Genomic DNA, 26,129 nt, shown 5'->3' with positions numbered 1-26,129 from the left:
TTAACACATTAACTTACACTTTTAGTTAATAAAATAAGTTATTAAGGAATTAATACATTATGACACATTTAATTAATAACAATTCATGTATTACTTAATCTATTAATCATATAGAAATTTTATGATTTTTTTTAGTTGCTTTATTAGTTTTAGTTGTCTAAAAGAAGAAAGTCATATACACCTAGGATGGCTTGAGGGTCATTGCATTGTCAATATAAGATCTTGACCAAAAAATGATGCACCTCTCGATGGAAATAAATGTTGTGATGTTATTTCCATCAAGAGGTTCATCAATTATTGGTCAAGATCTTGTATTGACATTGCAAGAGTCAAGCACTCTGTAAAGTCTCCTCCAGCTTTACTAATTTATTAAAAAACACTGACAGACTTAACGGGATCCTGAAGATGGATCCTACCTGAGCAGGACTGTCCCGGTGAGCCGGGGGGTGTGAGGGGCGTCCCGCAGCTGGACGGGTCTCTGACTGAACCCTGCACAGGTGCGTCACTCTGAGCCACGAGCACTAAGGCTTCTGGGTAAACCATCCGTACTCCACCTGAACACACACAGACGGATGGATGTGAGGTCTCACACCAACCCCAACACACAATCACACCACTGTTGTTGTAAAGCACTGACCTACAATGACCTCGAATGCAGCGTAACCCTGAGGGTCAAAGGTCAGGTCGGCATCCGATCCTTTGTGTTTCAGCACCACGGGGTAGAAATGACTCCAGTCCTCCATGATTTTATGCACCGCAGGGTCGTTCATCTTAAAGGCTCGACCCGTCAGTGTCCCGCAAAGGCCGTACGGACTCAACACCACTGCAACACACACACAGGTGAGGGTCATTGGCACATTTATAATGCGGTTTGATTGAGCAATGCATGCAGTAGAGAAGCTGACGGGACGCACCCTTCAACGGGCGAATGCCGCTCCGGACCAGACGCATGTGATCCTCCGTGACGCGGTGCAGAGGCTGATGCTGCGACACCTCCACGCTGCAACACACGCTGCTCAAGCCATGCAGGAAGAACGAGAAGCAGCACGACAGGTGCTCACTGCACACACACAAAAACACTCTAAAGTTTGGCTAATTGCAGTATAAATTTACATGGAAGTAAGTGCCTGAAAACATTACTTAAGTAAACTATATTATTTCTATAATAAGTCTGCTCAAGTGTAGTTCTTCTTTCACACTCTCTCCTCTAACACTCATCTGTCGTGCGTCTGCTGTTACTCACACTTTCGCAATCAAACATGTTCAGAGTTTCTCTCCTGTAGTCACACAGATAAAGACGCTGTTGGACGCTCACCTGCTGCTGACGGGCTTCTCTTCCACCGTGTGCGGCTTGACAAACCACTTCCCAATGCGAACAAAATCTTTATCCATCAAACATCTGTAAATCAAACACACAAGTCAATCTGAGAGCAATTACAGTCACAGATGTAAAAATGAATTAAACAAGAAACAACAATGGAAGATACAGTCTCTAATCAGTCACTCATCTCAGCGCATACAGTATGAACTTATGCAGTCTAAACATGCACAGTATGAATGTGTGTGTACTCATACTCATATGCGTGTACAACCGTGCAATACAGTATGGACATGTACAGTATGAACGTGTGTACAGTATCAACGTGTGCATACAGTATGAACGTTCAGTATGAATGTGCGTACAGTATGAACATGTACAGTACGAACATGCATACAGTATGAATGCAGAATGCACATGTACAGAATGAATGTATAGGTACAGTATAAGCATGTACATTATGAACATGTGCAGTATGAATATGTACAGTATGAATGTGTGTACAATATGAGCATGTACATTATGAACATGTACATTATGAATGTGTGTACAGTATGAAAATGTACAGTACGAACGTGCATACAGTATGAATGTTCATAAGTATAAGCATGTACAATATGAATGTGAAACGTATGAACGTGCAGTATGAATGTGTGAACTTATACTCTTATAAGCATGTTCGGTACAACTGTGCATACAGTATGAACATGTGAAACATATGAACATGTATAGTATGAATGTGTGCATACAGTATGAACATGTACAGTATGAATGTGTGCATACAGTATGAACGTTCAGTATGAATGTGTATACAGTAAGAACAAGTACAGTATGACTGTATACAGTATGTGTACAGTATGAATGTGTGCACAGTATAAGCGTGTACAATATATGTGAAACTTATGAACGTACAGTATGAATGTGTGCATACAGTACGAATATATGAAGTATAAAAGAACAGTATGAATGTGTGAACTCATACTCATAAGCATGTACAGTACAACTGTGTGCATAGAATATGTGTACAGTATGGATGTGTGTACAGTATGAACATGTACAGTATGAACACATACCTCTCCAGCAGATTGTGAATTGCCTTGAATAGCAGCGTCCGACACTCATACGACAGGCCACATTCCCACAATCCCTCCTCCACCACTGTAAGACAATCCCACATTACAACAGTTAATCAACACTATCTGTACAGTTACACAATACACACACACACACACACACATATTATTTAGTGTGTGGAGTATTCATTAGCACTTTACATTTTTCCTAGAGAAATGTGCAGAACACAAATATCTGCTCGTGTTTGAAACTGGACAAACTAGAACAAAAGAACAGTTGCTGCAAAAAAAAGTATGTGAATGCTTCCAAACCAGAGGAAAGGCACATGACGGAGCCAATGACCATGCACTGACCAGTAGGTGGCGCTGTCACCCCACTGCACCTGTACACCACTGCCAATGACATGCACATCAGTGAATGACTGCAAAGATAAAGCCTCAGTTGACCAGGATGGTCTCGAGATGATCCACTTTTGCTGAAGTTCTGAGAAAAGTGTTGTGAACTTGATGGGAAAAATTGATTTGGCTGAGTGGAAACTGAAACCACAAAGTGAAGCTGCCAACTTCAGCAGCTCACCTTGAGGAGAAAGACAGACTGAGATTGAGACTGAAACTCTCTGATGGGCTGCACAGACTCAATGACAGGAGAACACATGCAAACCAGCCAAGCAGCTCATAGAAGCACATGCTGTGATCTTCAGCTTTGTTGATGTTTTACTGCAGAGTGAATGAAATATCCTTACTCGCCAGAATTCCCTCGTAACCATGGCAACACAGCCGGAGAACACACACACACACACACACACACACACACAGTCTGTGGCTCTTTATTGGTTTGAATGGAGACAGACACATGAGCAGCACAGACAGTCTGTACATGCAGCTCACACACGTGATGAGACGTGTCTCATTTGATGGCAGCGTTTGTATCACAGTGCCAATTCAAGCAGAAAATAGTTTCTCCATCCTGTCTGTTATGTATTTATTCTTCAAAGGCAGTGAATGTAGTTGTAATTGATCTGCTCAGCTGGAATGTGCAGCTCGTGCTTTTGTTCGAAGTCTCTTTCTGCATTGTGTTTCTTTTCATGGACATGACATGAAATACGGTATGTAACTTCATACAGGTCAGATCAGTTATACACACTAGTCTGATGTGAACACTGTAATGTTTGAGTTTGGTGACTTCTGAAACAGTGTGTATTGTGTTTACACATGGCACAAGGGCTCAGTTGAGTTTATTTAGTGCAGTGAGAGACTTGAAATGCTGTTGACAGAGCTTGTATTGAACTTCAGTACTTTCCCTTAAGTATGATCTCACATGGCCAGTAGATCAGGACTTTATGTTTATTTCTCTCTCTCTCTTCTCAACACAAATAAGTAGTGACTGAACTGGGTCGCTGCTGCATGAGCTGCTCTGCTTCATTCTGGCCACTAGTGGGGGTCGTGCAGCTGAAGCCAGTGTGCTTCCTATCCAGGGGCGCAAATTTCATCGGACAGTAGGGGGGGACAATAAACATAAAATTTCTCAAGAGCAATTTTTGAAGGGGACACAAATAATACAGCCACAATTTTACTTATAAAGGATATATGTAACGTAATTACACAGAAGAAAACCTTACTACTATTATTAGTGTAGCATGTAGACTGCCATTATGCTCAATGTTTCTCTTTGGTTCAATAAAAAAAAAAAAACCTTACTAAATTGACCAAAATATTCAAAATCATTTATTTATTGGAATATTTTTGAAGTTTTTTACAACCAAGTCACCAAAATACGATGAATATACTTTGAGCAAAACCCAACACACAACAGTAAATCTTCTAGCCTTATTACAGTTCACATATTCTTATCACACGGTTAATTGTTGTTGGTGTGGGTGACATAGTATCCAACAAACTATTGTAAACAAGCTACCAAACACGCTAGGTAACATTATAATTGCTATAATAGCGGACTCACGGAAAAAAAAAATCATGTTATCATCTTGCTTTTTTTGTTATGACTAATTACTCAGCGTCGTCAGCATTAAAGCAAAAATAACCACTTCATCCGATGTTTTTGAATAAAATTGCCTTAACAGCCTACTTACTAGAGCTCCTCTCAACTACCGTCTGTCTTCTCTCCCGCCGGCGCCGCCGGATTTCTACACGCACGAGTGTGACGTGCGCGGTGGACCAAACCACTGTGAGGCAAGGGAGGGGTGACTCAAAATGTTTCTAAACTTAAAACGCTGTTTGCGTTTGTATTGCTTTAATTGTTAAATGATATATTTTTAAAATAATTGTTTATTTACAATACTTAGAGTGGTATTTAATTATATTTTTTGGGGGGGACAGCACTCAGATAAGGGGGGTCATGTCCCCCCCGTCCCCCCTGCGATTTACGCCCCTGTTCCTATCCATCTGATGAATAAAGAGAACAATCTCAGGAGTCACAGCAGTGCTTGAATGTGGAGTAATTATCTAAAATGATCACTCAGTGTGTGTACGGTACACAAGTCACTCCTGAAATTGTGATGATTGACACAGTAGTTACCATAGCCACATTTCGGTTGTGAACAAGAAACACAGTGCCACAAGTTTAAAGGGATCATTCACCAAAAGCGAAGGGTTTTCATTCCAAACTTGTAAGACTTTCTTTCTTCTGTGGAACACAAAAGAAGTTATTTTGGAGAATGTTGGTAATCAATCCGTTTCGGTTCCCATTGACTTTCATTGTATGGACAAAAATATATAATGGAAGTCAATGGGAACTGAAACTCCTCTTGTTACCAACACACTTCAAAAAATCTTCTTGTGTTGCACAGAAGAAAGAAAGTCACTTTTGGGAGTACTATCCCTTTAACCTGTTTACTGGCCACTGTTTTTGGCCAAAGTAATATTAGTATGCTAATTTAGCACTAACCCACCACTGACAGTCGCTGTTTTGTGCTCATGAAGCCACTGCACTCTCAGGGCCCAATCATACACCCGGCACAATGCGACGCCAGGCGTGACGCAAGTGTTTTTTGCTAGTTATCATTTTCACGTTCTGCGCCATGTTGTTTAAATAGCAAATGCATTTGTGCCCATTTGTGCACCCATGGGCGTGCTGGTCTGAAAACGAGGTGTGTTCAGGTGCACTGTTGGCGTGTTGCTATTTTGAGGCAACTGAAATAGACTGCGCCATTGACTTTAGACCAGGTTTCAGTTGGTCAAAGGTGCAGTCTATTTCAGTTGCTTCAAAATAGCAACGCGAGATTCTCTGGAGTCTGATTGTTAATAATTATCAAAAAAAAGTTGAAATTTCAACTCGCGGTCCCTAAGGGCCGCCAAAACATTCGAAGTAGGTTGAGACACTTTTACTAAAATGGTTATAACTAGTGAACGAAATGAGATATTTTCACCAAACTCAGCACACCAATGTAAGAGCTCATTCTGCAGTCGCGTGAAAAAGAAAGCGACGACTGGCCACTTGGTGGTGCTATAACAGCAAAAAAAAATGTTCACTATTAGTCTGATTGACTTGAAAATTGGCATGCAGTGTCTTTGTTCGAGGTGCCATGATTGTGTATGATGACATTGACATATTTAAAAAAAAAACATGTACTCCATCGGCCAATGAATTTTGAGCAGGTATCAGAAAAGGTTAAAGGAGGCCAATCAGAAAAAAACTCACTGGGCCTGTTTGACTCACGGCCACAGAGGCCTATGAGAAAGCCGAAAGTAATTGGCCACCATGGGGTGCCTTCATTGTTTTTTATGTTCCGTAAAGGATTGTGTATCGAGCGATTTTTCGCACACACCCATGACATTCATACCTCATGGTAGAAATCCTCATTCTGAGAAACTTTGCCTCTAGAACCGCCGCTGTCCATCAAATCATTTGTTAAATATTAGAGATTATTTATAAAACAAACTAGTCCTAGGTTTTTGGCTCAACCTTGATAAAACAATTTATTTCTAATGCTAAATGGCCTGTATTAGCTGTAAATGGTCTTTTCTATCTATGATCGAGATGGTTACAAGCTTGCTAAATAAAACAATACCTTTTTACGCTTGTGCTTAAAGGCCTTATAGCACTTGAACCCCGATAATTGCTGCTCGCAGCTATATTTGATCCTGTATCTGTAATAATTCATAATAAAACAACAGACCTGTTCACATCATAGCCGCATTCGAGCACAACTGAAACACTGGATGGACCAATCAGACGCACATATCTCCACTTTATAACAGTGGATGAACAGAAGATGACACTCGTCGTCTAAAAAATGTGAACAGATTCAGCCTCTTTACCGCAGACACATGTTTCTGGAAGTTTTCCTGTGAAGAAAAATGACTGTCCACTGGTCTGGTGTGTGTGATTTAGCCTTTACCGCTCAACACTCATTCACTTCTTCCATTCAGGAGTACAAACAGGAAATGACTGTGGTCATGCCCAGACAAACCAGGACGTCCTGAGAAAAGTTCCCAGCATGGTCAGATGTCCCTTGCGTCAGATTATTACGCATCACAACAGCTGCAATAACCTGCTGTGCGTAAATACTGATCCTGACGTCAGCCACTGTCACTTAACATTACCACGACTCCAAAATATCAGAATACATCACAAAATAGCTGAAAAACAAAACAAAAATTGTTTTGTTTTTGTTTGATTACGCACCATTGCAGTGTTAATAAAGAGGACCTGAGACCAACTTAAGCTGACCCTGACTTCTCCTCATTTCAAAGACTTGTTACATCGGTGCCGAAACCCGGGAGGAAGGAGGGACGTGCTGTTGGAGAGCCCTCGCTGCTGAGGGGAATCCTGGTGCTGAGGGGGTCGGGCAGCATGAAGCAGTGGAGAACGTCAGTGGCTGCCCGAGGCGATGGTGCTGAAGCGATTGAGCGACAAGTTGGACGGAGAGCGCGCTGCCGTGCTCCTGGGTCGAGGTGGCTGCCGTCCGTGAGAGGACGGAGAAGTTGCCGCCGTTCGCCGGAGGTGAGGCCTGCTGCCATTCCGCCATTATGGGGAGGAGCAGGCAGGCCGAGGGAACAGGGAGCTTGCTGCCGGACCGTCGTAGTGTAGGAGGCACCGCGGATGGCAAGAGGCGGAGGAGTATCGAGCCATCCAATGAGCACCATTGCATGGCAACACAAGTGAGAGCCAAGCGGCAATGTGTCCAAGAACCGGACTAAGATTTTACTTTTTCTCTCTCCCTTCTCTCATCTCTGTCGCTCCTGATGCTTCCGTTTCCTTTTCTCTTGCCTCCTCTGTCCATACCCCCAGGTGCTGCGGCCGCCATGACGATCCCCCGTAGGAGGGAGTAGAGTGCAGCCCCCCCCCCGGCCTGCGAGAGGTGACGGGGGTATGTGCCACCTTCCGCCCTGAACAACTAACCTTGTTACAATAACGTTTTCATAACTTAGAACATATTTTGTTAGCTGGAAAGTCACTTAGAAAAGTAATAACCCTCTAAAGGTTGGATGATTTTAGGTGTCATTCATATTCCTCACACGGTGCAGAAACCGGTGCCCGGTTTGTTCTGATCAATATGAGCAGTAATAATACTGATGCTTGACACAGACACACAGCTCAGTATCAGTCACTAGCTGGTCTCTCAGTCGTCAGTCAGTTTGTATGTCAGTCATCTGTCTGTCTCTTGGCTGTCAGTTGGTCTGTCTATCGGTCTGTCCATCAGTCGTCAGTCAGTCTGTCTGTCTCTCAGTTTTCAGTCGATCTGTCAGTCTGTCTGTCAGTCATTTGTCTGTCATCTGTCAGTCAGTCTGTCAATCTGTCTGCCTGTCAGTCAGTCTGTGTCTCTCAGTCGTCAGTCGGTCTGTCTGTCATCAGTCTGTCTCTTGGCTGTCAGTTGGTCTGTCTATCGGTCCATCAGTTGTCAGTCAGTCTGTCAGTCTTCAGTCATCTGTCTGTCTCTCAGTTATCAGTCGATCTGTCTGTCAGCCAGTCTGTCTGTCTGTCAGTCTTCAGTCAGTTTGTCAGTATCTCAGTTATCAGTCGATCTGTCGATCTGTCTGTCTGTCTGTCAGTCATTTGTCGGTCATCTGTCAGTCTGTTTGTCAGTCTGTCTGTCTCTCATCATCAGTCGGTCTGTCAGTCATCTGTCAGTTTATATGTCAGTCTGTCTGTCTCTCATCAGTCTGTCTCGCGGCCATCAGTCGGTGTGTCTGTTAGTCTGTCTATCGCTCTTTCTATCTGTCGGTCATTTGTCTTGTCTGTCAGTCAATCTGTTGGATTCTGTCTGTCAGTTGACCTGTCTGTCAGTCATCAGTCGGTCTGTCTGTCAGTCTTACCTTGCAGCTCATGGTGGATAATATCCGTCAGGTTTGGTTCTTCACCCCACCAGAAGATCCAGAGCTCTTTGGCATCAGGTTTGACTTTGCGCCGCCACACACACAGCAGGTTTGCACGAACGCACTGCATGAAGCTGTGCAGAATGGGGTCATCCTGCGCCGGAGCGGATATCAGCGGCCCGAATTCGCCCAGACCACCACAACTGTAGCACCGCCATTTAATGCCCGTCAGCTCCGCCTGCAATGAATCAAAAGACATGCTCACAATTAATTAATCAAACAATTATTTTTCAAAGTTGTAAACAAAACAAAGATTTTCTTTGTAATTGTGAAATGCACCAATGATTTCTGACTGAAAACCATTTCTACAACTATTTAAGAGAGTGACAAATATTCTGTAAGCCGAATGTAGTTCAGATGCACACAAACATTTACAGTTTTTTACAATCACTAGGAATCATTTCTCAAAACTTAGGTCATACTAAAATATATAATGAAGTCGTAAATAACATAGTTTCTCTAATGAAACAATCAACCCAGATTCATAACACTTGTATCTGTGCTGCATGTTTCATGAGCCATTTATCATTTACTAACCCTGTAATTAAAAGTGTTTGATAAGTAATTGATGAACGATGAAGAGCAGCTGATAACGCTGCATTATGAGCATGTAATTCTCCCTTTATCACTGCAGATTTATAGTTACAGTATCTTGATATTGGGTCATAATTAAGCCTTTCTTTTTTAACATCAGTGTCTGAAACAGCTCATGTGCACATTCATTTTCTGAGGAGAGTCTTGATAATAAATGCTAAATTATAATCTCTCTAACCACCAACACAACATTGTCAATGGAACAATCTTGCAGTGCCACATATACACTATAAGCGCAACAGTGAGCATTCAGTGTTTCTTTCAACACATACTGGAGCTGATTCGATGTGTAGTTATGCTGATTTTGACTACATTTTCAGGTTTCAAAGGCAGGTGGTTGCGAGGGTGTAGGAGTCATTAACAACATACTGTGGGTTTTTTCAGCTGTTTTCTGTTCCAGCAGGTGAAAATCGTGCATCTGATCGATCAGTAAAGCAGCAGCTCACTCTCTTTAAAAACACATTTTGAAGTTTGAAGCACAAATGCTGCAGGACAGTGACGGTTCTACATTGAAATACACCCTGGGCGAGACCCCTTTCGAGCACCCCGTGTGACTGACTTTAGCCTATTATTAATTATATTACTGGGCTGCGTTCCAGTTCGGTTTTAGACACGCTCTCGCGAACTGCCCTACACACTTCCCCTCGGGGGAATCCCTGCCGCCATTTTGAAGTGCGTTCCACTTCGTGACCGAGGGAGCGAGTCTACTTCATACACTTCAGGCAGCTCCATAACCCACAATGCAACACGATTGTGACGTCACCGCATATCGCGTTTATTTTACCCCACCACAAACAACTCTATGATATATTAATTATTTTTTAAACATTTTAAACACACATATATACATATAGAATGCAGTATTAAACAATTTTGTAAGGGGAAAAATAAATAATAAACAGCTCCATTGCGGATTCCAAGTGATCAAGGACTTAGGACGTTCCAGTTCAGCCCATACAAAGTTTCCGCCAGAAGTGGGCACTCGTGCAACGTAAGTAATGATGTACATCCGAGTCAACGAGACCGAGTGAAGTTAGCGAGGGAAGGGCATTTAAAAACCGTACTGGGGCTGCGTTCCAGTTCGGTTTTTAAATGACCTTCCCTCGCTAACACGCCCTGTACGTTCCATTTGAGAGAGACCCAGAGGTGAAATGTCGCTCGCGCCTCTCGCCCCACCCCCTTTTACACTTCTCTCACAACACAGCTTCTGTGCATGGTACATTTTCTGCAAGCAGGGGCGCCGGCAGCTGCAGGGAGCGCCAATTTGCCAATTCAACACACAGTGAAATTATATAAATGATGAAAAACCGCCTCGCGACGCAGAGGATTTTTTTTTTATCTGCTCGTGCTGCCGCCCCCAATGTGTCACGAAAAAATGACGCCCCGGGCGGCTGCCCGGTTCGCCCGTGCCTAAAACCGCTACTGCTGCAGGATGATGCACACACACGCTCAACTTTAAAGCCAGCATGAAATCAAAAAATGACAATTACGTTTTTATGGCATATTGCAGTGTTTATTCTAAATGATTTATCGGTGCACATCATCATTGTTTTAAATTCATGTTCCTCGAAATCTTGAATCACAGTATCTCTCAGCGACATCTCTGATGACGAGGGCGGGGCAACCTGTCACTCACATGAGATCCACCAATAGCAAACCACAACCATCCAATCAATTCCCCACTGACAAAATCAAGCCCCGCCTGTCTCAGAAGCCACGGATATATGTTTCAACGGGGAAGAAAAGAGCAGCGCAAATCCTGTTTCATGCTGACTTGAATACTTAGTGCTGGAGGTTTGATCACATCATTATCAGCACTAGCGAGGATTGACTTAGCAAACAGCTGTAATATGAGTTTGAGAGACATGCAGCGATCAGAGACAGTGGTGTGAGAAATCCTGTCAATCAGTGTTTGACATCTTTATGCTGATATTTGTTTGAAGGATCAGATCTGACAGGCTGGAAAGACTCTGAACTGTCTTGGAGGAAATCAAACTGAATGAAGACCGAATGTTATCTGAAAGGAAGGAAATAAGTGAGAAGTTTTATGAGCAGCGGAAAAAAGACATGTGGCTGCATCACTGACTAAGCAGATTTTTGAGCTGATATCTGAAGAACATGAAAGTGAAATTCTCAGCACAGCAAATATGCATGTGGTTACTTATCACTAGTACATTCACCTAGAGCTTAACTTGATGAATTTCGCAACTTTAACTATTATTTTCCTGTTTATTACTGTGAAGCTGCTTTCAAACAATCTGTATTGTATAAAGCACTATATAAATAAAGCTGACCGGACTTGACTAAGTACATCACAGACTAAAAGAGATGCATATAAACTGTTATTTAGGGAGCCCCACACATAAAGAAAAAAACAAGATATCATGATCATGAACTATGAATTCAGTCCCATGATATTTTCTGGGCTCTGTAGATATTCAGTGTTTGATATAAGAAAGCAGTAAAGAGGGGATGACAAAAGGAGGCCTGTAGGCCGTCACAAAACAAACTGTAGGCCTATGTGAAACATCAAACATCTTCTGATGGACACCGGAGACTCGACAGCATCTGCTTGCTGCAAAAGCTGGCCGAGACGTTTTTATTGTCTTCTTGAATTATCACAGTAATAAAAGCACCTCCATTGCATCCACACAGGACATTAATAACACCAGCTCCAGCCGTGGGATTGAAAATGATTGGACAATCCGACCACAGAGAACTGAGACTTTCAGTGAACCATCTGGAATTCCAGTGCTTCTCAAACAGGGGTCCAGGGCCCACTAAGGGGCCTCAAGGTGACTGTGAACGACAGGCAATATGCATTTAAACTGGATGAATGTAAAAGGATAATGTGAAGATATGCGACTTCTCCGGTTTCCCTTTTTTGACGTTACTTTAATCCCTCACTATGGCAACACCATTCAAGATATCCAATATCCATTCACAATTTAGCATCCTCAGTGTATTATCATCATGTTAAAAAAGTTTTGCGTGAATCATATAAACTAGCTAGGAGTAGTAGTTTAAAATTTTTCAAAAAGTCCACATTCAAACCAAAATAGCTGACTTCCTGTTGGTCAGAGCTAATGACTGTAAATTAGAAAGTTGTCTGGCTTGATGAGAATAATACATGTACCAATTTTGGTGACCGTAGGTAAAACTAACCCCCCAACTTTTGTCAAAAGGTGGCGCTACTGAGCCCCTCCACCATGCCCATTTCTAAGGCTTTGCCCACGTCTACTGGCCAACAACTTTGATGTGGTTGTTGAGTTTCAAGCAATTTGAAGCATGTTAAGAGCCTCAAAAACACCCAAGAATGTTATTGAAAATACCCAAGAATGAAGTCTGATGTGTTGCCATGGCAACAGTATTTAAGATATAAAGAATCATTTCACAGGTGTACATCTGCCCTGTTTTGACATTATACTGATGAAGTTTGAAGCAAATTGGGTAAAAAATAAGACGGTGATCTCAAAGCATTTTGAAAGTGACACACTTCCTGCAGCCAGTTGGTGGTGCTATGACTTTGACTCACAATAGTCACATCCATGTGATCAGCCTCCTACATCGAACACACAGCTGAAGTTTCATCAAAATCAGGCAATGTATTCGGAAGTTATTACACACTTCCTGTGTCCCTTGTCTCGCCATAAAAAAGGTGCAATATGTAAGATTTTTGCAGTAAAATATCCAAAAACCACTAGGCCATATTTTGTTCACTTGCATACTTACAATATCCCAAATGTTTAAAACTATTTGTAAATCGTAAGAAAACTGCAATTTTAATCAAGGCTCCGGGACGTGTGAGGAGTCGCCAGACAATTGTGTCATACCCGCGTTACCCTCGGTTTCCGTTTTTTTTTTTTGTAGAAACCATGGAAACACCAAAGACGCTTTAATATATTACATGTTTTAATAGACAAGAGAACAACTGTTTTGATATATTTAGACAGAAAACTAATTATTGTTATATAGCTCAACACGTTTAGTCTTATTGTTTAAATGTAATTTTCTTGATTTTTTTTTGTTTTTTTTGCGAGTACCATGCTTTACCATGCCTCAGAGAAAACACTATTTTGTGAAGTAGCTAACATAGCATAATCAGATGCAGCTTTATTTTTTGTAATACAGCATTTTCTCCATCATACAATACATATTAAAATTAATTGCATGCCATTTATCAACACAAGCCATCCAGTATTTATTAATATGATATTAAAATCGATCTATCTTACTGCAGTGTGTAACAGTGGCTCACAGCAGCCACTGAGCGAACGCACGTTAAAACATTTTAACGTTAAAATATTTAACACACTCAACTGTATGTATTATGATAAACAGAGCTGCGTTACCTCATACTCCGGAAAAGCGGAAGCAGCGCCGGCGACTGTGTCATAATAAAAGTCTGTGTGTTGCGCAATCGCTCCAGTGGCCTCGTTCAGCTCCACAACACTCATTCCTGCTCTTCATACTACATTAACGTTAATAATCGCATCCATGAACATGATTTCTTCCCGAGTCCTATGCCAATTCTTTTCCATCGGCCATTGAGGTGAAGAGCACATGTCCCAAGATTCCACACTCAAACTTGCCGTCATCAAGCTACGCCTTTGTTTTGAATAGACCTCTAGCGGACAGAAAATATTACATATTGCACCTTTAATTTCAAAGCCACAATCAAACCGTTCAAGATATAAAAAATCCGCTTGCAATTTAGCATCCACAATGTCTTGACTTCACGCTGACCAAATTTGGTGATGATTGGATGAATTCCCTAGGAGGAGTATATCAAATTCCAGAGCATGCTTTTTCCAAACAACCCTAAATAGCCAATTTCCTGTTGGGTGGAGCTAATGACAGTTGTTCAGCCGATGAGATCTATATGTGTACCGATTTTCATATATATACATGCTAGTATGTAACCATAATTTCAGATTGCGTTCAAAGGGGCGCCGCACACCTGTGAAGCAGGAGAGTTTTTTAACACGTTAAGGGCCCCAAAAGCCCCCAAAACCCTGACAAAAAAGAATAATATTTAAGAAGAATCCTAAGGATTCTTGGGCCCTAATAAGACAAAAAAAAACTGTAAACAGGTGCTTTGATTTTGCAACCACCTCTAGAAGACTCTACAGCCGCTTGGTCGCAGCGATCGGCCCGGGCCCGGGCCCGGACGAACCTGCCAATCAGGTGAGAGCTTTACACTGCATAGCGCCGCATCAAGCACCGACTTCTCACCTGTCAAGGGCCGTCGCAGCGGGGAACGCGCACGACTGATGTTATGAACAATGAACAAAGAGCCGCTTCGCTGGCAAACAAAGGCCACGAGGCAGATTCGCTTCAAAACGGCGAACCGGCATCCCTGCTTACGCTGAATTATTAACAGGCAGATAAATAAACCAAAGCTTGTCTCCTGTGTAACTTAATTAACTCTGACAGGCACAGAGAGATGGGAGAGGGAAAGAAGGGAAGTCAAAACAGTTGCTAGGCAACATACAACATCTGTAGGACTTCAGCAACTTATTCCATTTTCAGGATTCTGTCTCCAGGGTTACAGCAGAGCGCTGCGGCTGCCAGTCGTTTGAGGGGCTTTTCTATTGACTGCACATGACAAAAGGGATGTAATTTGCACCAGCTCAGAGTTTCACACGCTCGGCAGACTTATCTTCACCGGAAAATGCCAACAGAATCTTGATATGTGGACATACAGCTGACGGCACGTCAGTCCCGCGGTTTTATCTACTCATAACTACCCATCTGACAATCAGACCCTCAGTCAGCAAACATTTCTTTTTCTGTGCACATCTTTACATTTTTTGTTCCAGAGCTTCACGATTCTGAATAAATTGGGATTAAACAATTGTTGTTTTGTTTAAAATAGAAGCCACAATTCTGAACATACAACTACACAAAACAACATATCATTTAGCTACTAGAGATTTTGACAAAATGTTAATTGCTGCAGACTATTTAAAAAATATATTTTTTTAAATCAGTTTGAATGAATGATTCAATGACTCACTTATAAAGACTTTACTTGTTTTATTACTGGTTTTTGAACGAATCTCTTGAATGAATGATTCAATGACAAATATATTTTAACATTCACTTGTGTGTATCAATGGTGTAACAATGTAATTAAATTTTTTTTTTTGAAGCATCAATTTTCTAAAGGTGCTTTACAGTATTTTGATCGCTACCATAGACATCAGTGTTTATATCCGAACAATAAACTTTTATCCCAGTACTTCTGTGATAATATGAATTATTGTAAGATAGAAATTATGATACTGTGTGGTTGTTTGTGAAGCTGTTTCATACGATACATGACAACTGCTCTCTCTGGCTCAGAACGCAGATCTGAATGTTTGCTGTGATTTTGTCAAAGGTTTAATAGACAGAGGCGAATCACTGTCATTTAGGAATAAAATCGCGTGGGTGTTTGAATCAAGATCGCCATCATTTAATGATGAGCTTTTGATATATAAGAGGTCATCGTACTATAAGAATATCCTGTAAGTTTCAGAACTGAAATCTTCCTTGCTAGCGAACGACTGATCCTGGAATGTGCCTATATATGTCATAGATACAGTGTTAATTTTGACAGCAAATTCTGATTTAGTTTTAGTCATAGTCTTTTGACTAAAATGCCATTTAGTTTTAGTCATATTTTAGTCATCAGAAATTGTTTTAGTTTTATTCTGAAATCTAATTTAGCTAAATTGTAATGCATTAAGTAAGCATTTCTCTAACAATACACAGATACAATACACTGATATACATCTGATATTCTCCAAACTGTTTTTGTTCACTGAAGGCAACCAACTGTACTTTACTCGCCAAAGCAGACGGTTTTTGACCGTTCAAGTGCAAAAAGACACGAAAGGGAGCTCAATTCAGTAATTATCATTGAGGTGTTATTATAGTTTTTGTTTAAAATTTTGATTAGATTTGATTTTTAGTTTTTCTGCTTTCATTGTAATTTTAGTTAAAAGTTTTAGCATTTTTTTGTGTTTATGTCTTTAATTTTTGCTTTTAAAGGTCTATAAAGTTTTTTATTTGTTTTAGTTATTTTAGTATATCAGGTTAAAGGATTAGTTCACTTTCAAATAAAATTTTCCTGATAATTTACTCACCCCCAAAAACAATCGAAAGCGAAAGGATCGGCCATTTTTCAAAAAAATGTAAATGCTTTATATAAACAAATGATCACCTTCCAAGTGGTTTCGCCAAAACTGCACTTTCATATTATTCAAAATGCTTACGCTGTATGTCCTACGCCTTCCCTATTCAACTTACGGAATGAACGCAGTGCCGGTTCCATTTTTTCCGTAAGTAGAATAGGAAAGCTTTGTTTATATAAAGCATGTACATTTACATTTTTTCCGAAAATGTCCGATCCTTTCGCTAGATAAGACGCTTATTCCTCGTCTGGTATCATTTAAAGCCCTTTGAAGCTGCACTGAAACTGTAATTTTGACCTGTTTGGAGACCATTGAAGTCCATTATAAGGAGAATAATCCTGAAATGTTTTCATCAAAAACCTTAATTTCTTTTCGACTGAAGAAAGAAAGGCATGGACATCTTGAATGACATGGGGGTGAATTATCAGTAAAATTTTATTTGAAAGTGAACTAATCCTTTAAGCTAAAGCTTGGAAACTAGATGAAGTTTACATTTTTCATTTCAGTTAACGTTTATTTCAAGTAATTATTTCAAGATTTTTTATGGTTTTAAGTTTAGTTCACTATAATAACACTATAATACCTGTAAAATATATAGAATAATGTGTCAAATAATGTTCTTAGATACAGTAGTTTACTATGAATTAAATAGAAATTAAATACAATTTATTGTGTAAGAAAAATAACAATAATGACCAGGAAAAAAATAATAATTATAAACCATCCCAAAATACACTTAGACTCTTATTCTGAAATGTCTGCACTCTGCAGTGTAGCAGGCTGCTCAAGTTCAGATGAGGGAGATAAAATATGCATTCTTACAACCGTCTAAAACATACTTCCATATAAAAATCATGTAGTAAACATTGTCATAATTCATCATTAGCAATTGCTTGGCATAAATGTGTGCTATTCATTAATTGCAAAGCAGTCTGAAGTGCTGCTGGCGGGCCTGTAGAGCATGCAACAGCACCGTGTTTACCGCGGTTAGATCAGCACGTTACACTTCAAATGTGCCCATCTTCCACACAGGACAGCAGTCCTGACTGGATATCTTCCCAATTCGTCCCTCTCTGTCATTTTTTTGTCTCGTTTTTATTCATTGATGAGATTTTAGTCATAGTTTTAGTCATTCAAAATGCATTTTTATTTAGTCATTGTCTCATTTTCATCCATGAAAAAATATAGATAGGTGCATAGATAGGTGAAACTCTGCCTCTGCAGAAGTAATCAACACCTACTTCATCATTGCAATGTTAGCCCCGCCCACTGCCACGTTAGCCCCGCCCACTCATTGAGTCGAGTAAAGTTACCTGTGGATGAAACAAAAACGCTGTTTTCTCAGGTCACAGTGGCCTTATAATCCACAACTGAACGCGTGTGTCGTCACACTATCGCTGCTCATAGGAGCTTCATAAGGTGCTCGTCATACACATGATCCACTGCGTGCAAACTGAGCAGCAGCTGAAGAAACTGAGGTCAACATCTGATGTAAGAGAAGCTCCAGTGTCTCATCTAATGTTCAAAAGGTTTAGTGACAGAAAGAAGCTTACAGAGCACCAGTGAAATCAGCAGGTCTCCTGTGATCTGAGAGGACTGAGCGCTCTCCACGGCACCCTGGACAGGTCACAACCTGCCACTGCATTTCGTCTAAAATCTTTTATCTCTCATTTGCTTGCCCAATGGGTGTGGCATTGATTCAGAAAGTACAGCCTGATTTGAACGCACTTATACTGGAGAATGCTGGACTACAGTTGCACTTGCTCATTTACCATCTCAGTCAATGCAATGAGCGTCACACAGTGGCTTCTCTTCCAAACGGCTTCAGCTGAGGATAACTAGATAAAGACATGCTGTTATTGATTCAGTTCAGGCCGTCCCTGTAGATGAAGTCATTGCATTTAGGACACAACAGACGGCTGCATTCAGCAGCGCTGCTGGAAACATCGATGTAACCTTGAAGCAGAGCAGACGCCTGCAGAACCGCCGCCATCCTCCACGTCCTGCCAGTCGGCCTGTGTTTCTGCCAATTCTTCTTTGCTATTCCCTCGTGTGGCTCCGCGCGCAGGAACACCAGAGGGCTAAGAATAGCACACAGCTGGCACTGCAAGCCTTACATATTTCACACTCAAAACACCAGCGCTCCCGAATATCAGCCTGCTGCTGCAGACGCACCACTGATGAAGCTCAATGAAGCTGATCATCAGGATGATGCATTCAAGCTTTCATGAAACCTAGAGCTGCTTCTCACATTAGGAGGCCTTTCGCTTGATCTGTGCTGGGAGGAGTCAATCACTTCACTACTGATAGTGAGAAGCTGAAGTGTTAAAATTGGCATGAATGATTCCTCAGATCACGAGTGTTGTTGAGGAGAGCGAGCTGCTCAGAGATCAGATGCACCATTTTCACCTGCTGGACCAGAAAACCGCAGACACACACAGACTGTTTACATGCACCCTCTTAATGCGATTATAATGAGATTTAGCCAATATTGCAATTGAACTTCATGTAAGCAAACACAAAATTGATGCGATTAAGCTTATAATCATAGCAACCATAATTGTAGCAAATATGTAGCATATGCAACGAACAGGCATGTAAACACTTAAATTATATCCATTCAGAAGGCATCACATTAAGGGGTGCTGAACAATGTGAAAAAAAAATTTTTTATTTTACTATGTAAACAGAGAAAAACTAGAAGCTCAGAGGAAAAAGCAAACACTGACTACAACATAAACAGTATTAAAGGGCACCTATTATGCACCTTTCACAAGATGTAATGGGGATGTCCCCAGAATGTGTCTGTGAAGTTTCAGCTCAAAATCCCCCACAGATCATTTATTGTAGCTTGTCAAATTTGCCCCTATTTGAGTGTGAGCAAAAACACGCCGTTTTTGTGTGTGTCCCTTTAAATGCAAATGAGCTGCCACTTTCCAGAAGAGGGCGGAGCTTTAACAGCTCAAAAACAACAAAGCTGACAAAAGTGTTCAGCCTTACATTGTTCAAACCGGAGTCGACACTGATGGAGAGACTCAGGAAGAAGTTACAACTTTTAGACGTTTCTGAATGATTAGTGGATAAATTTATGTAGTTGCTGTGGAGTTGATTCAACTCATCCACTAGCATGTGCCGTCATGTTCATCTTTTGTGTTGAATTGACCCTCGTTTGTGAAGCAGTCCGGCGTAAAATAACGGCATGACAACAACACTCTACTACAACAACTCTTCCTCTTCTCTAAAGCAGCCCAACATGGCCCCGCCCCCTTTGTTGTGTGTTCTCAGGGGCGGGGTTTATGTAAATTGTAGGGTTTGTGATGTCACTAACCTGGGAAGAAGCTTGTTGTAGTCCCTACCAGCCGTTTGTTGTAGTCCTTAAACAGTGAATCTCTCTCTTTGCATTGAACTTTGAGCGACTTTGCAGATGTTGTTTATGCTCAAACAGCAACATTACACACTAACTAAAGTTAAAAAAGTGAAATCATAATCAACCACCCCTTTAATATTTGGTCGGTTCTCTTTTGTTTTTGCACATGTTCATAATTTCTTTGTATGACAGTCTGGTAAAATATTATGTCACACAATTTGTCATGTTTCATTGCGTTATCACAAATAAAACAATTGACAAGCACAACTACGCAATATGATAAAATCTTTAACACATTTTTAACAATATTTGAATAAATGAAGATGGCTGGATGTCACTTTTGGGCACTTAAAACTGTATTAAGAAACACAACTCAACCAGATAACCAGAATATTATCAGGAAAATTAAAATTGCATGTAAATGGTTTTAAAAAAGTTTGATTGTGTCATGTAAACATATTACTGCGATTTATTCCTGATCACTGGAAATAATCACACAATGGAGGAGGAACCCGAGCCATAGAGGAAAACACACAGTGATGGTGAGTTTACGCTGGCAGGCAGAAAATGTCAAATCTATCATGCCTGTGGAAACTGTAGCTCATGTTCAGGGCAGCAGGCGCGGTGAGTTTAAAGAAGTCTATAAAGTCACTGCTGGACTCTCATCTCGCACAGATACAGGGCGTCAGTATCAGCTGGATCGCTCTGTTCTCCACATATCGTCACATCTCATGATCACACTGATGTTATGAGCCAGAAACTGCTCTGTGTGTGGAAGAGTTTAAGGAGGCGTGTCAGATGTGCAAAGAGAGAGAGAGAGGCTGAAACTGGACTTGAGCTGGAGCTCAGGAAATGCACATCACACACACACACTCACACACACACACACACACACACCACACACAAAATACTTTCCTAAAATGAAAACAGATTCCTCCGCTCCCCGCATCACCTCTCTCTCTCTCTCTCTCTCTCTGCAGCTGGACATGTTTTTTTGTTTTTTGAGCTCAAACCTTTTTTTTTTTTAGACACTGCTGTCTTGTTTTCCTATCGGTGGCAAGAGTTTCCATGTGCACTGCTTTATGTTAGTCTTCTGTGAAAGTGTGTTTCTGGGAATGTTTCACTGGTTTCAGTAACAGAACATTTCAACAGGCTGCAGGAAACAACACAAACACACACTCTCTGTGACTCAAACATCAGCATCACGTCATGCCTTTGGTTCACTATGAGCCAATGAAAACGGTGTGCAATGGTGTGCATTTTCACCAAATACGGTCTAACTTTTTCAGAGTTTCATGTTCGGATAACAGAAACAATTTGCATTTTAAAGTTTCCTGAAAAAAAAAAAATCAATGAGACAAATTACTAATTTTCATAATGGTACATTATTTAATGACTAAATTCCGATTTGAACACACTTCTACATTTTTGATCAGGAAATATTCATGTGTCCCTCCCTCTCATAGCCTCTCTTTCATAGTAGATAGATCCATCATTTTGAGTTAAATGTGTTCAAAAGTCTGAAATGTCACTACCAAACACCTGTTTTTCTGCAATTAAAGGGATAGTTCACCCAAAAATGAAAATTTGATGTTTATCTGCTTACCCCCAGTGCATCCAAGATGTAGGCGACTTTTTTTCTTCAGTCGAACGCAAATTATGATTTTTAACTACAACCGCTGCCGTCTGTCAGTCAAATAATAGCAGTAGATGGGAACTTCAACTATAACAGTAAATAAAACTTGCATAGACAAATCAAAATTAAAACCTGCGGCTCGTGACGACACATTAATGTCCCAAGAGACGAAACGATCGGTTTGTGCGAGAAACCGAACAGTATTTATATAATTTTTACCTCTAATACACCACTATGTCCAACTTCATTCAGCTTCCGGTTAGTGAGGTCTGATCGCGCTCTGACAACGGCAGTGATGTCTCGCGCTCATTGAAGTATATGGGCGAGACATCACTTCCGTCATCACAACGCGTTTTTTGACCTCACTAACAGGAAGCTGAACGAAGTTGGACATAGTGGTGTATTAGAGGTAAAAAATGATATAAATACTGTTCGGTTTCTCGCACAAACCGATCGTTTCGTGTCTTAGGACATCAATGTGCCGTCACGAGCCGCAGGGTTTAATTTGGATTTGTCTATGGAAGTTTTTTCGACTCTTATTGTTCAAGTTCCCAATCACTGCTATTATTTGACTGACAGACGGCAGCGGTTGTAGTTAAAAATCATAATTTGCGTTCGACTGAAGAAAAAAAAGTCATCTACATCTTGGATGCCCTGGGGGTAAGCAGATAAACATCAAATTTTTATTTTTGGGTGAACTATCCCTTTAAGCACACTTTTTTTGGGTGTTATTTCATAAACTGTAGTTTTTATCTGTGTACAACAGTTCAGAACTGTGCTAGCTAACCATGTGCTGACCATCATCTCTGAGCGGCTCAAAACTATCTAAAATTGTCACTACCGAAACATATGGTGAAGTTTCAGTAGTGACATCATTGTTTTTTGGGGGTTATTTGATAAAATTTAGTTTATTTTATGTGTACAGCTGTTCAGAACTGTGCTAACTAACCATGTGCTGATTATCATCTTTAAGTTAGGCTCAAAAATATATAAAATTGTCACTACCGAAACAGTCACAACCGAAACGGCATCATTGTTTTTTGGGGGTTATTCAATAAAATTTAGTTGTTATGTGTGTACAACTGTTCAGAACTGTGCTAACTAACCATGTGCTGATTATCATCTTTGAGCGGCTCAGAAGTATCTAAATTCGTCACTACCGAAATAGTCACTACTGAAACACGTGGTGAAGTTTCGGTAGTGACATCATTGTTTTTCGAGTGTTATTTGATAAAATTTAGTTTGTTTTCTGTGTACAACTGTTCAGAATTGTGCTAACTAACCATGTGCTGATTATCATCTTTAAGTTAGGCTCAAAAATATATAAAATTGTCACCACTGAAACAGTCAAATGCCGAAACGGCATTATTGTTTTTTGGGGGTTATTCAATAAAATGTAGTTGTTTGTTATGTGTGTACAACTGTTCAAAACTGTGCTAACTAACCATGTGCTGATTATCATCTTTGAGCGGCTCAAAAGTACCTAAAATCATCACTTACCGAAACAGTCACTACCGAAACATGGGATGATTTGTCAAAAATAAAGTATATTGAATTATCAACGAAAATGTTATTATAGTGTTTGGTTCAATGTTTATTCAAACTAATGAATCCTTCACTTTGAAATCAGTATAATAAACTTTATGCCTTTTACAAAGAAAGATTGGATTGAAAATACAACAAATCTTATATATTACACTTGAAATATTGTTAAAATTGTAATAGTTATTGATTTACCTTTTTTAAAATAGCAAAAAATATATTTACAAGGTAGATGTAAACAAAATCTTAATAGGTCAATGTAACCCTTCTTATTATAAATTATTTATTATTCTGTTTCGGTAGTGACAAATTTGGGGAGAGGAAAAATAATCAAACTTTCTGAAAATACAATATGATAATCAACTGCAGAATTACTAGAAATGTGTACTTTGGATAATATACAATTTGCATACATAAAAAATTTGTGGGGAAAAAAGACGTTTCCAATGGCCCTTATGTTATAAATATACCAGTCAGTCTTGAGTTGTCACGAGTAACATCATCATTTCTTGTTAAAGAATTGACCTATCACCTCACAAGCAGACACAGCATTCAATATTGACATGAGACTGAGATTTAATAAGATCAAAGGGTCTGTACCAGAGAGAAGAGGTTGGAATGACAGTCTTCTAAACTCGCCCCGTTCGCCACCCAGTTCGCTGCTGTAGTCATAATCATCCGGAGCCGAACATGCCGATTACAGCCGATCAAAGCCGAACATCCCGATTAATCGCCGAATCCATACCGAAACATCAGATCAAATAAATCAATGCAAACGCGTGTATGTGAATCTTCTGCTTTATAGTTTCTCATCGGTTAAATCCTTAATCGGTCCGACCGAATCAAGTGTTTTTAATCCATGACAGATAAAGCATCCAAAAATCATATAATCCACAACGACTCCATATACAGACGCTCGTGAAGTTTCGGATCATCCGGTTGACAGTGAAATAAAGAATCGGCCAGATCTCACACACACGCGCATGATCACAGGCTGCTTTCACTTTAACAACACACTCACACACACACACTTATACTCACATACACACACACACTGAAACACAGCGTTAAAATCCTTCAGATTTCCTCCTCACAGACTGTAGTGAGCAGTGAACACATCTTCCTCCTTCCTCTGAGAGACCATGACGAAACAACGACACAAGCACAAACAGCGATGCCAGTCACACCTTGTAGAGATCATTCAGCAGTAATCATCAACACAAACACGCAGTGATGTTGAAATGACTCCAGTCTGAGCGCGCATTGTTCACGCGTGTCTCATACAGTAGTGCTGAGCGCGCTCCCGCGTGCGTGCGTGTGTGTGTGTGCGTGTGTGTGGTCACGTGATCAGGGATTACAGCAGCGCTGGAGAATCCGCGGTAATGGTGCTGTTCGGCCTCTAGGTGCGCCGCAGATCAACAGCGTCTGTCTTTTCATTTGTTCCCCTGTCCTGACACACTTAAGATCTCAGTGTTGGCTTCTCTGTGGCTCAAAGGGTTAAATGTCTTGTTCATTTGCTGCTGAGTTGGGATGATTAATGATTCTATTTTTTCCCTGTGTAGGATCATTAAAGCAGTATAAACAATCAAAACTATCTTAGAAATATCAATACAACTAAGGAACATATAAAATTCAGCAAAACTTAGACACTAGCCATTTTGTCCCAAAAGTGTAATTCAGTGTTGTGGAGTAGTTTTTACACACAATGTAAAGTTGTAGCAAATTAGCTCAAAAGGGAAATATGAATAATTAATCATAACTCATTATAATTAATTATACATATTTGGATCAGTTAAAGGTGCAATATGTAAGAATTTTGCAGTAAAATATCCAAAATCCACTAGGCCAGTGTTATATATTTTCTTCACTTGAGTACTTACAATACCCCAAATGCTTGCAACTATTTGTAAATCATGAGAAAATTGCAATTTTATCCAAGGCTCCGGGACGTGTGAGGACAATTGTGTCATACCCGCATTACCCTCGGTTTTTATTTTGTAGAAACTATGGAAACACCAAAGATACTTTAATATATTTACATGTTTTAATAGACAAGGGAACAACTGTTTTGATATATTTATAGACAGAAAACTAATTATTGTTATATAGCTCAACACGTTTATTCTTATTGTTTAAATCTAATTTTCTTGATTTTTTTGTAAAACCGTACCATAACAGAGGAATGGAGCTATGAAAAGAGTAATTTAAAGGTGCAATATGTGATATTTCCTGTCCGCTAGAGGCCTATTCAAAACAAAGGCGTAGCTTGATGACGCCAAGTTTGAGCGTGGAATCTTGGGACATGTGCTCTTCATCACAACAGTGAGTGGAAACAATCGGATTAGGACTTGGGAAGAAATCATGTTCATGGATGTGATTATTAACGTTACTGTAGTATGAAGCAGAGCAGGAGCGAGTGTTGTGGAGCTGAACGAGGAGCTGGAGCGATTGATCAACACACGCCTCACGAGCAGCGGGACTTTTATTATGACACAGTCGCCGGCGCCGCGTCCGCTTTTCCGGTCATGAGTATGAGGTAACGCAGCTCTGTTTATCATATTAGATACATTTGAGTGTGTTGAAAATGATGTTATAACGTTACTCTGTGCGTTCACTCGGCGGCTGCTGTGAGACACTGTTACACACTGCAGTAAGATAGATCAATTTTACAATATCATTAATAAATGCTGGATGGCTTGTGTTGATAAATGGCATGTAATTAATTTTAAAATGCATTTTATGCTGTATTACTGTTACTAAAAATAAAGCTGCATCTGATTATGCTATGTTAGCTACTTGACAAAATAGTGTTTTTCTCTGAGGCATGGTAAAGCATGGTACTCGCTGTAAATCGAGACAATTAGATTTAAACAATAAGACTAAACGTGTTGAGCTATATAACAATAATTAGTTTTCTGTCTATAAATATATCAGAACAGTTGTTCAGTTGTCTATTAAAACATGTAAATATTAAAGTGTCTTTGGTGTTTCCATGGTTTGGTATGACGCAACGACTGACAGGCGACTCCTCACACGTCTCGGAGCCTTGGTTAAAATTGCAATTTTCTCACGATTTACAAAT

The 26,129-nt window shown here is 40.3% G+C and overlaps 1 protein-coding gene across 7 annotated transcripts in view; it reads right to left on the bottom strand.

Annotated features, from left to right (window-relative positions):
• LOC137033566 (mediator of RNA polymerase II transcription subunit 13-like) overlaps positions 1–24,340 on the bottom strand; it is a 46,729-nt gene extending 22,389 nt beyond the window's left edge. For 5 of the 7 annotated variants that reach the window (XM_067405511.1, XM_067405507.1, XM_067405508.1 and 2 more), the window contains exons 1-7: positions 23,648–24,340; positions 8,668–8,905; positions 2,392–2,476; positions 1,316–1,399; positions 915–1,060; positions 638–823; positions 417–554 (exon numbers count right to left, since the gene is read on the bottom strand). In XM_067405511.1, coding sequence (XP_067261612.1) covers positions 417–554; positions 638–823; positions 915–1,060; positions 1,316–1,399; positions 2,392–2,476; positions 8,668–8,905; positions 23,648–23,725 — 955 coding nt within the window. In that variant the 5' untranslated portion in view covers positions 23,726–24,340. Of the gene's footprint in view, positions 1–416; positions 555–637; positions 824–914; positions 1,061–1,315; positions 1,400–2,391; positions 2,477–8,667; positions 8,906–23,647 lie in introns of those variants that run through there. The other 2 variants (XM_067405513.1, XM_067405514.1) reach the window with 2 other exon arrangements.
• Positions 24,341–26,129: the final 1,789 nt, after the last annotated feature.

The sequence above is a fragment of the Chanodichthys erythropterus genome, chromosome 13 (genome assembly GCF_024489055.1).
Source record: "Chanodichthys erythropterus isolate Z2021 chromosome 13, ASM2448905v1, whole genome shotgun sequence".
Lineage (NCBI taxonomy): Eukaryota > Metazoa > Chordata > Actinopteri > Cypriniformes > Xenocyprididae > Chanodichthys > Chanodichthys erythropterus.
Note: the sequence above shows the minus strand (reverse complement) of the source record. Positions and strands in the feature narration are given on the sequence as shown.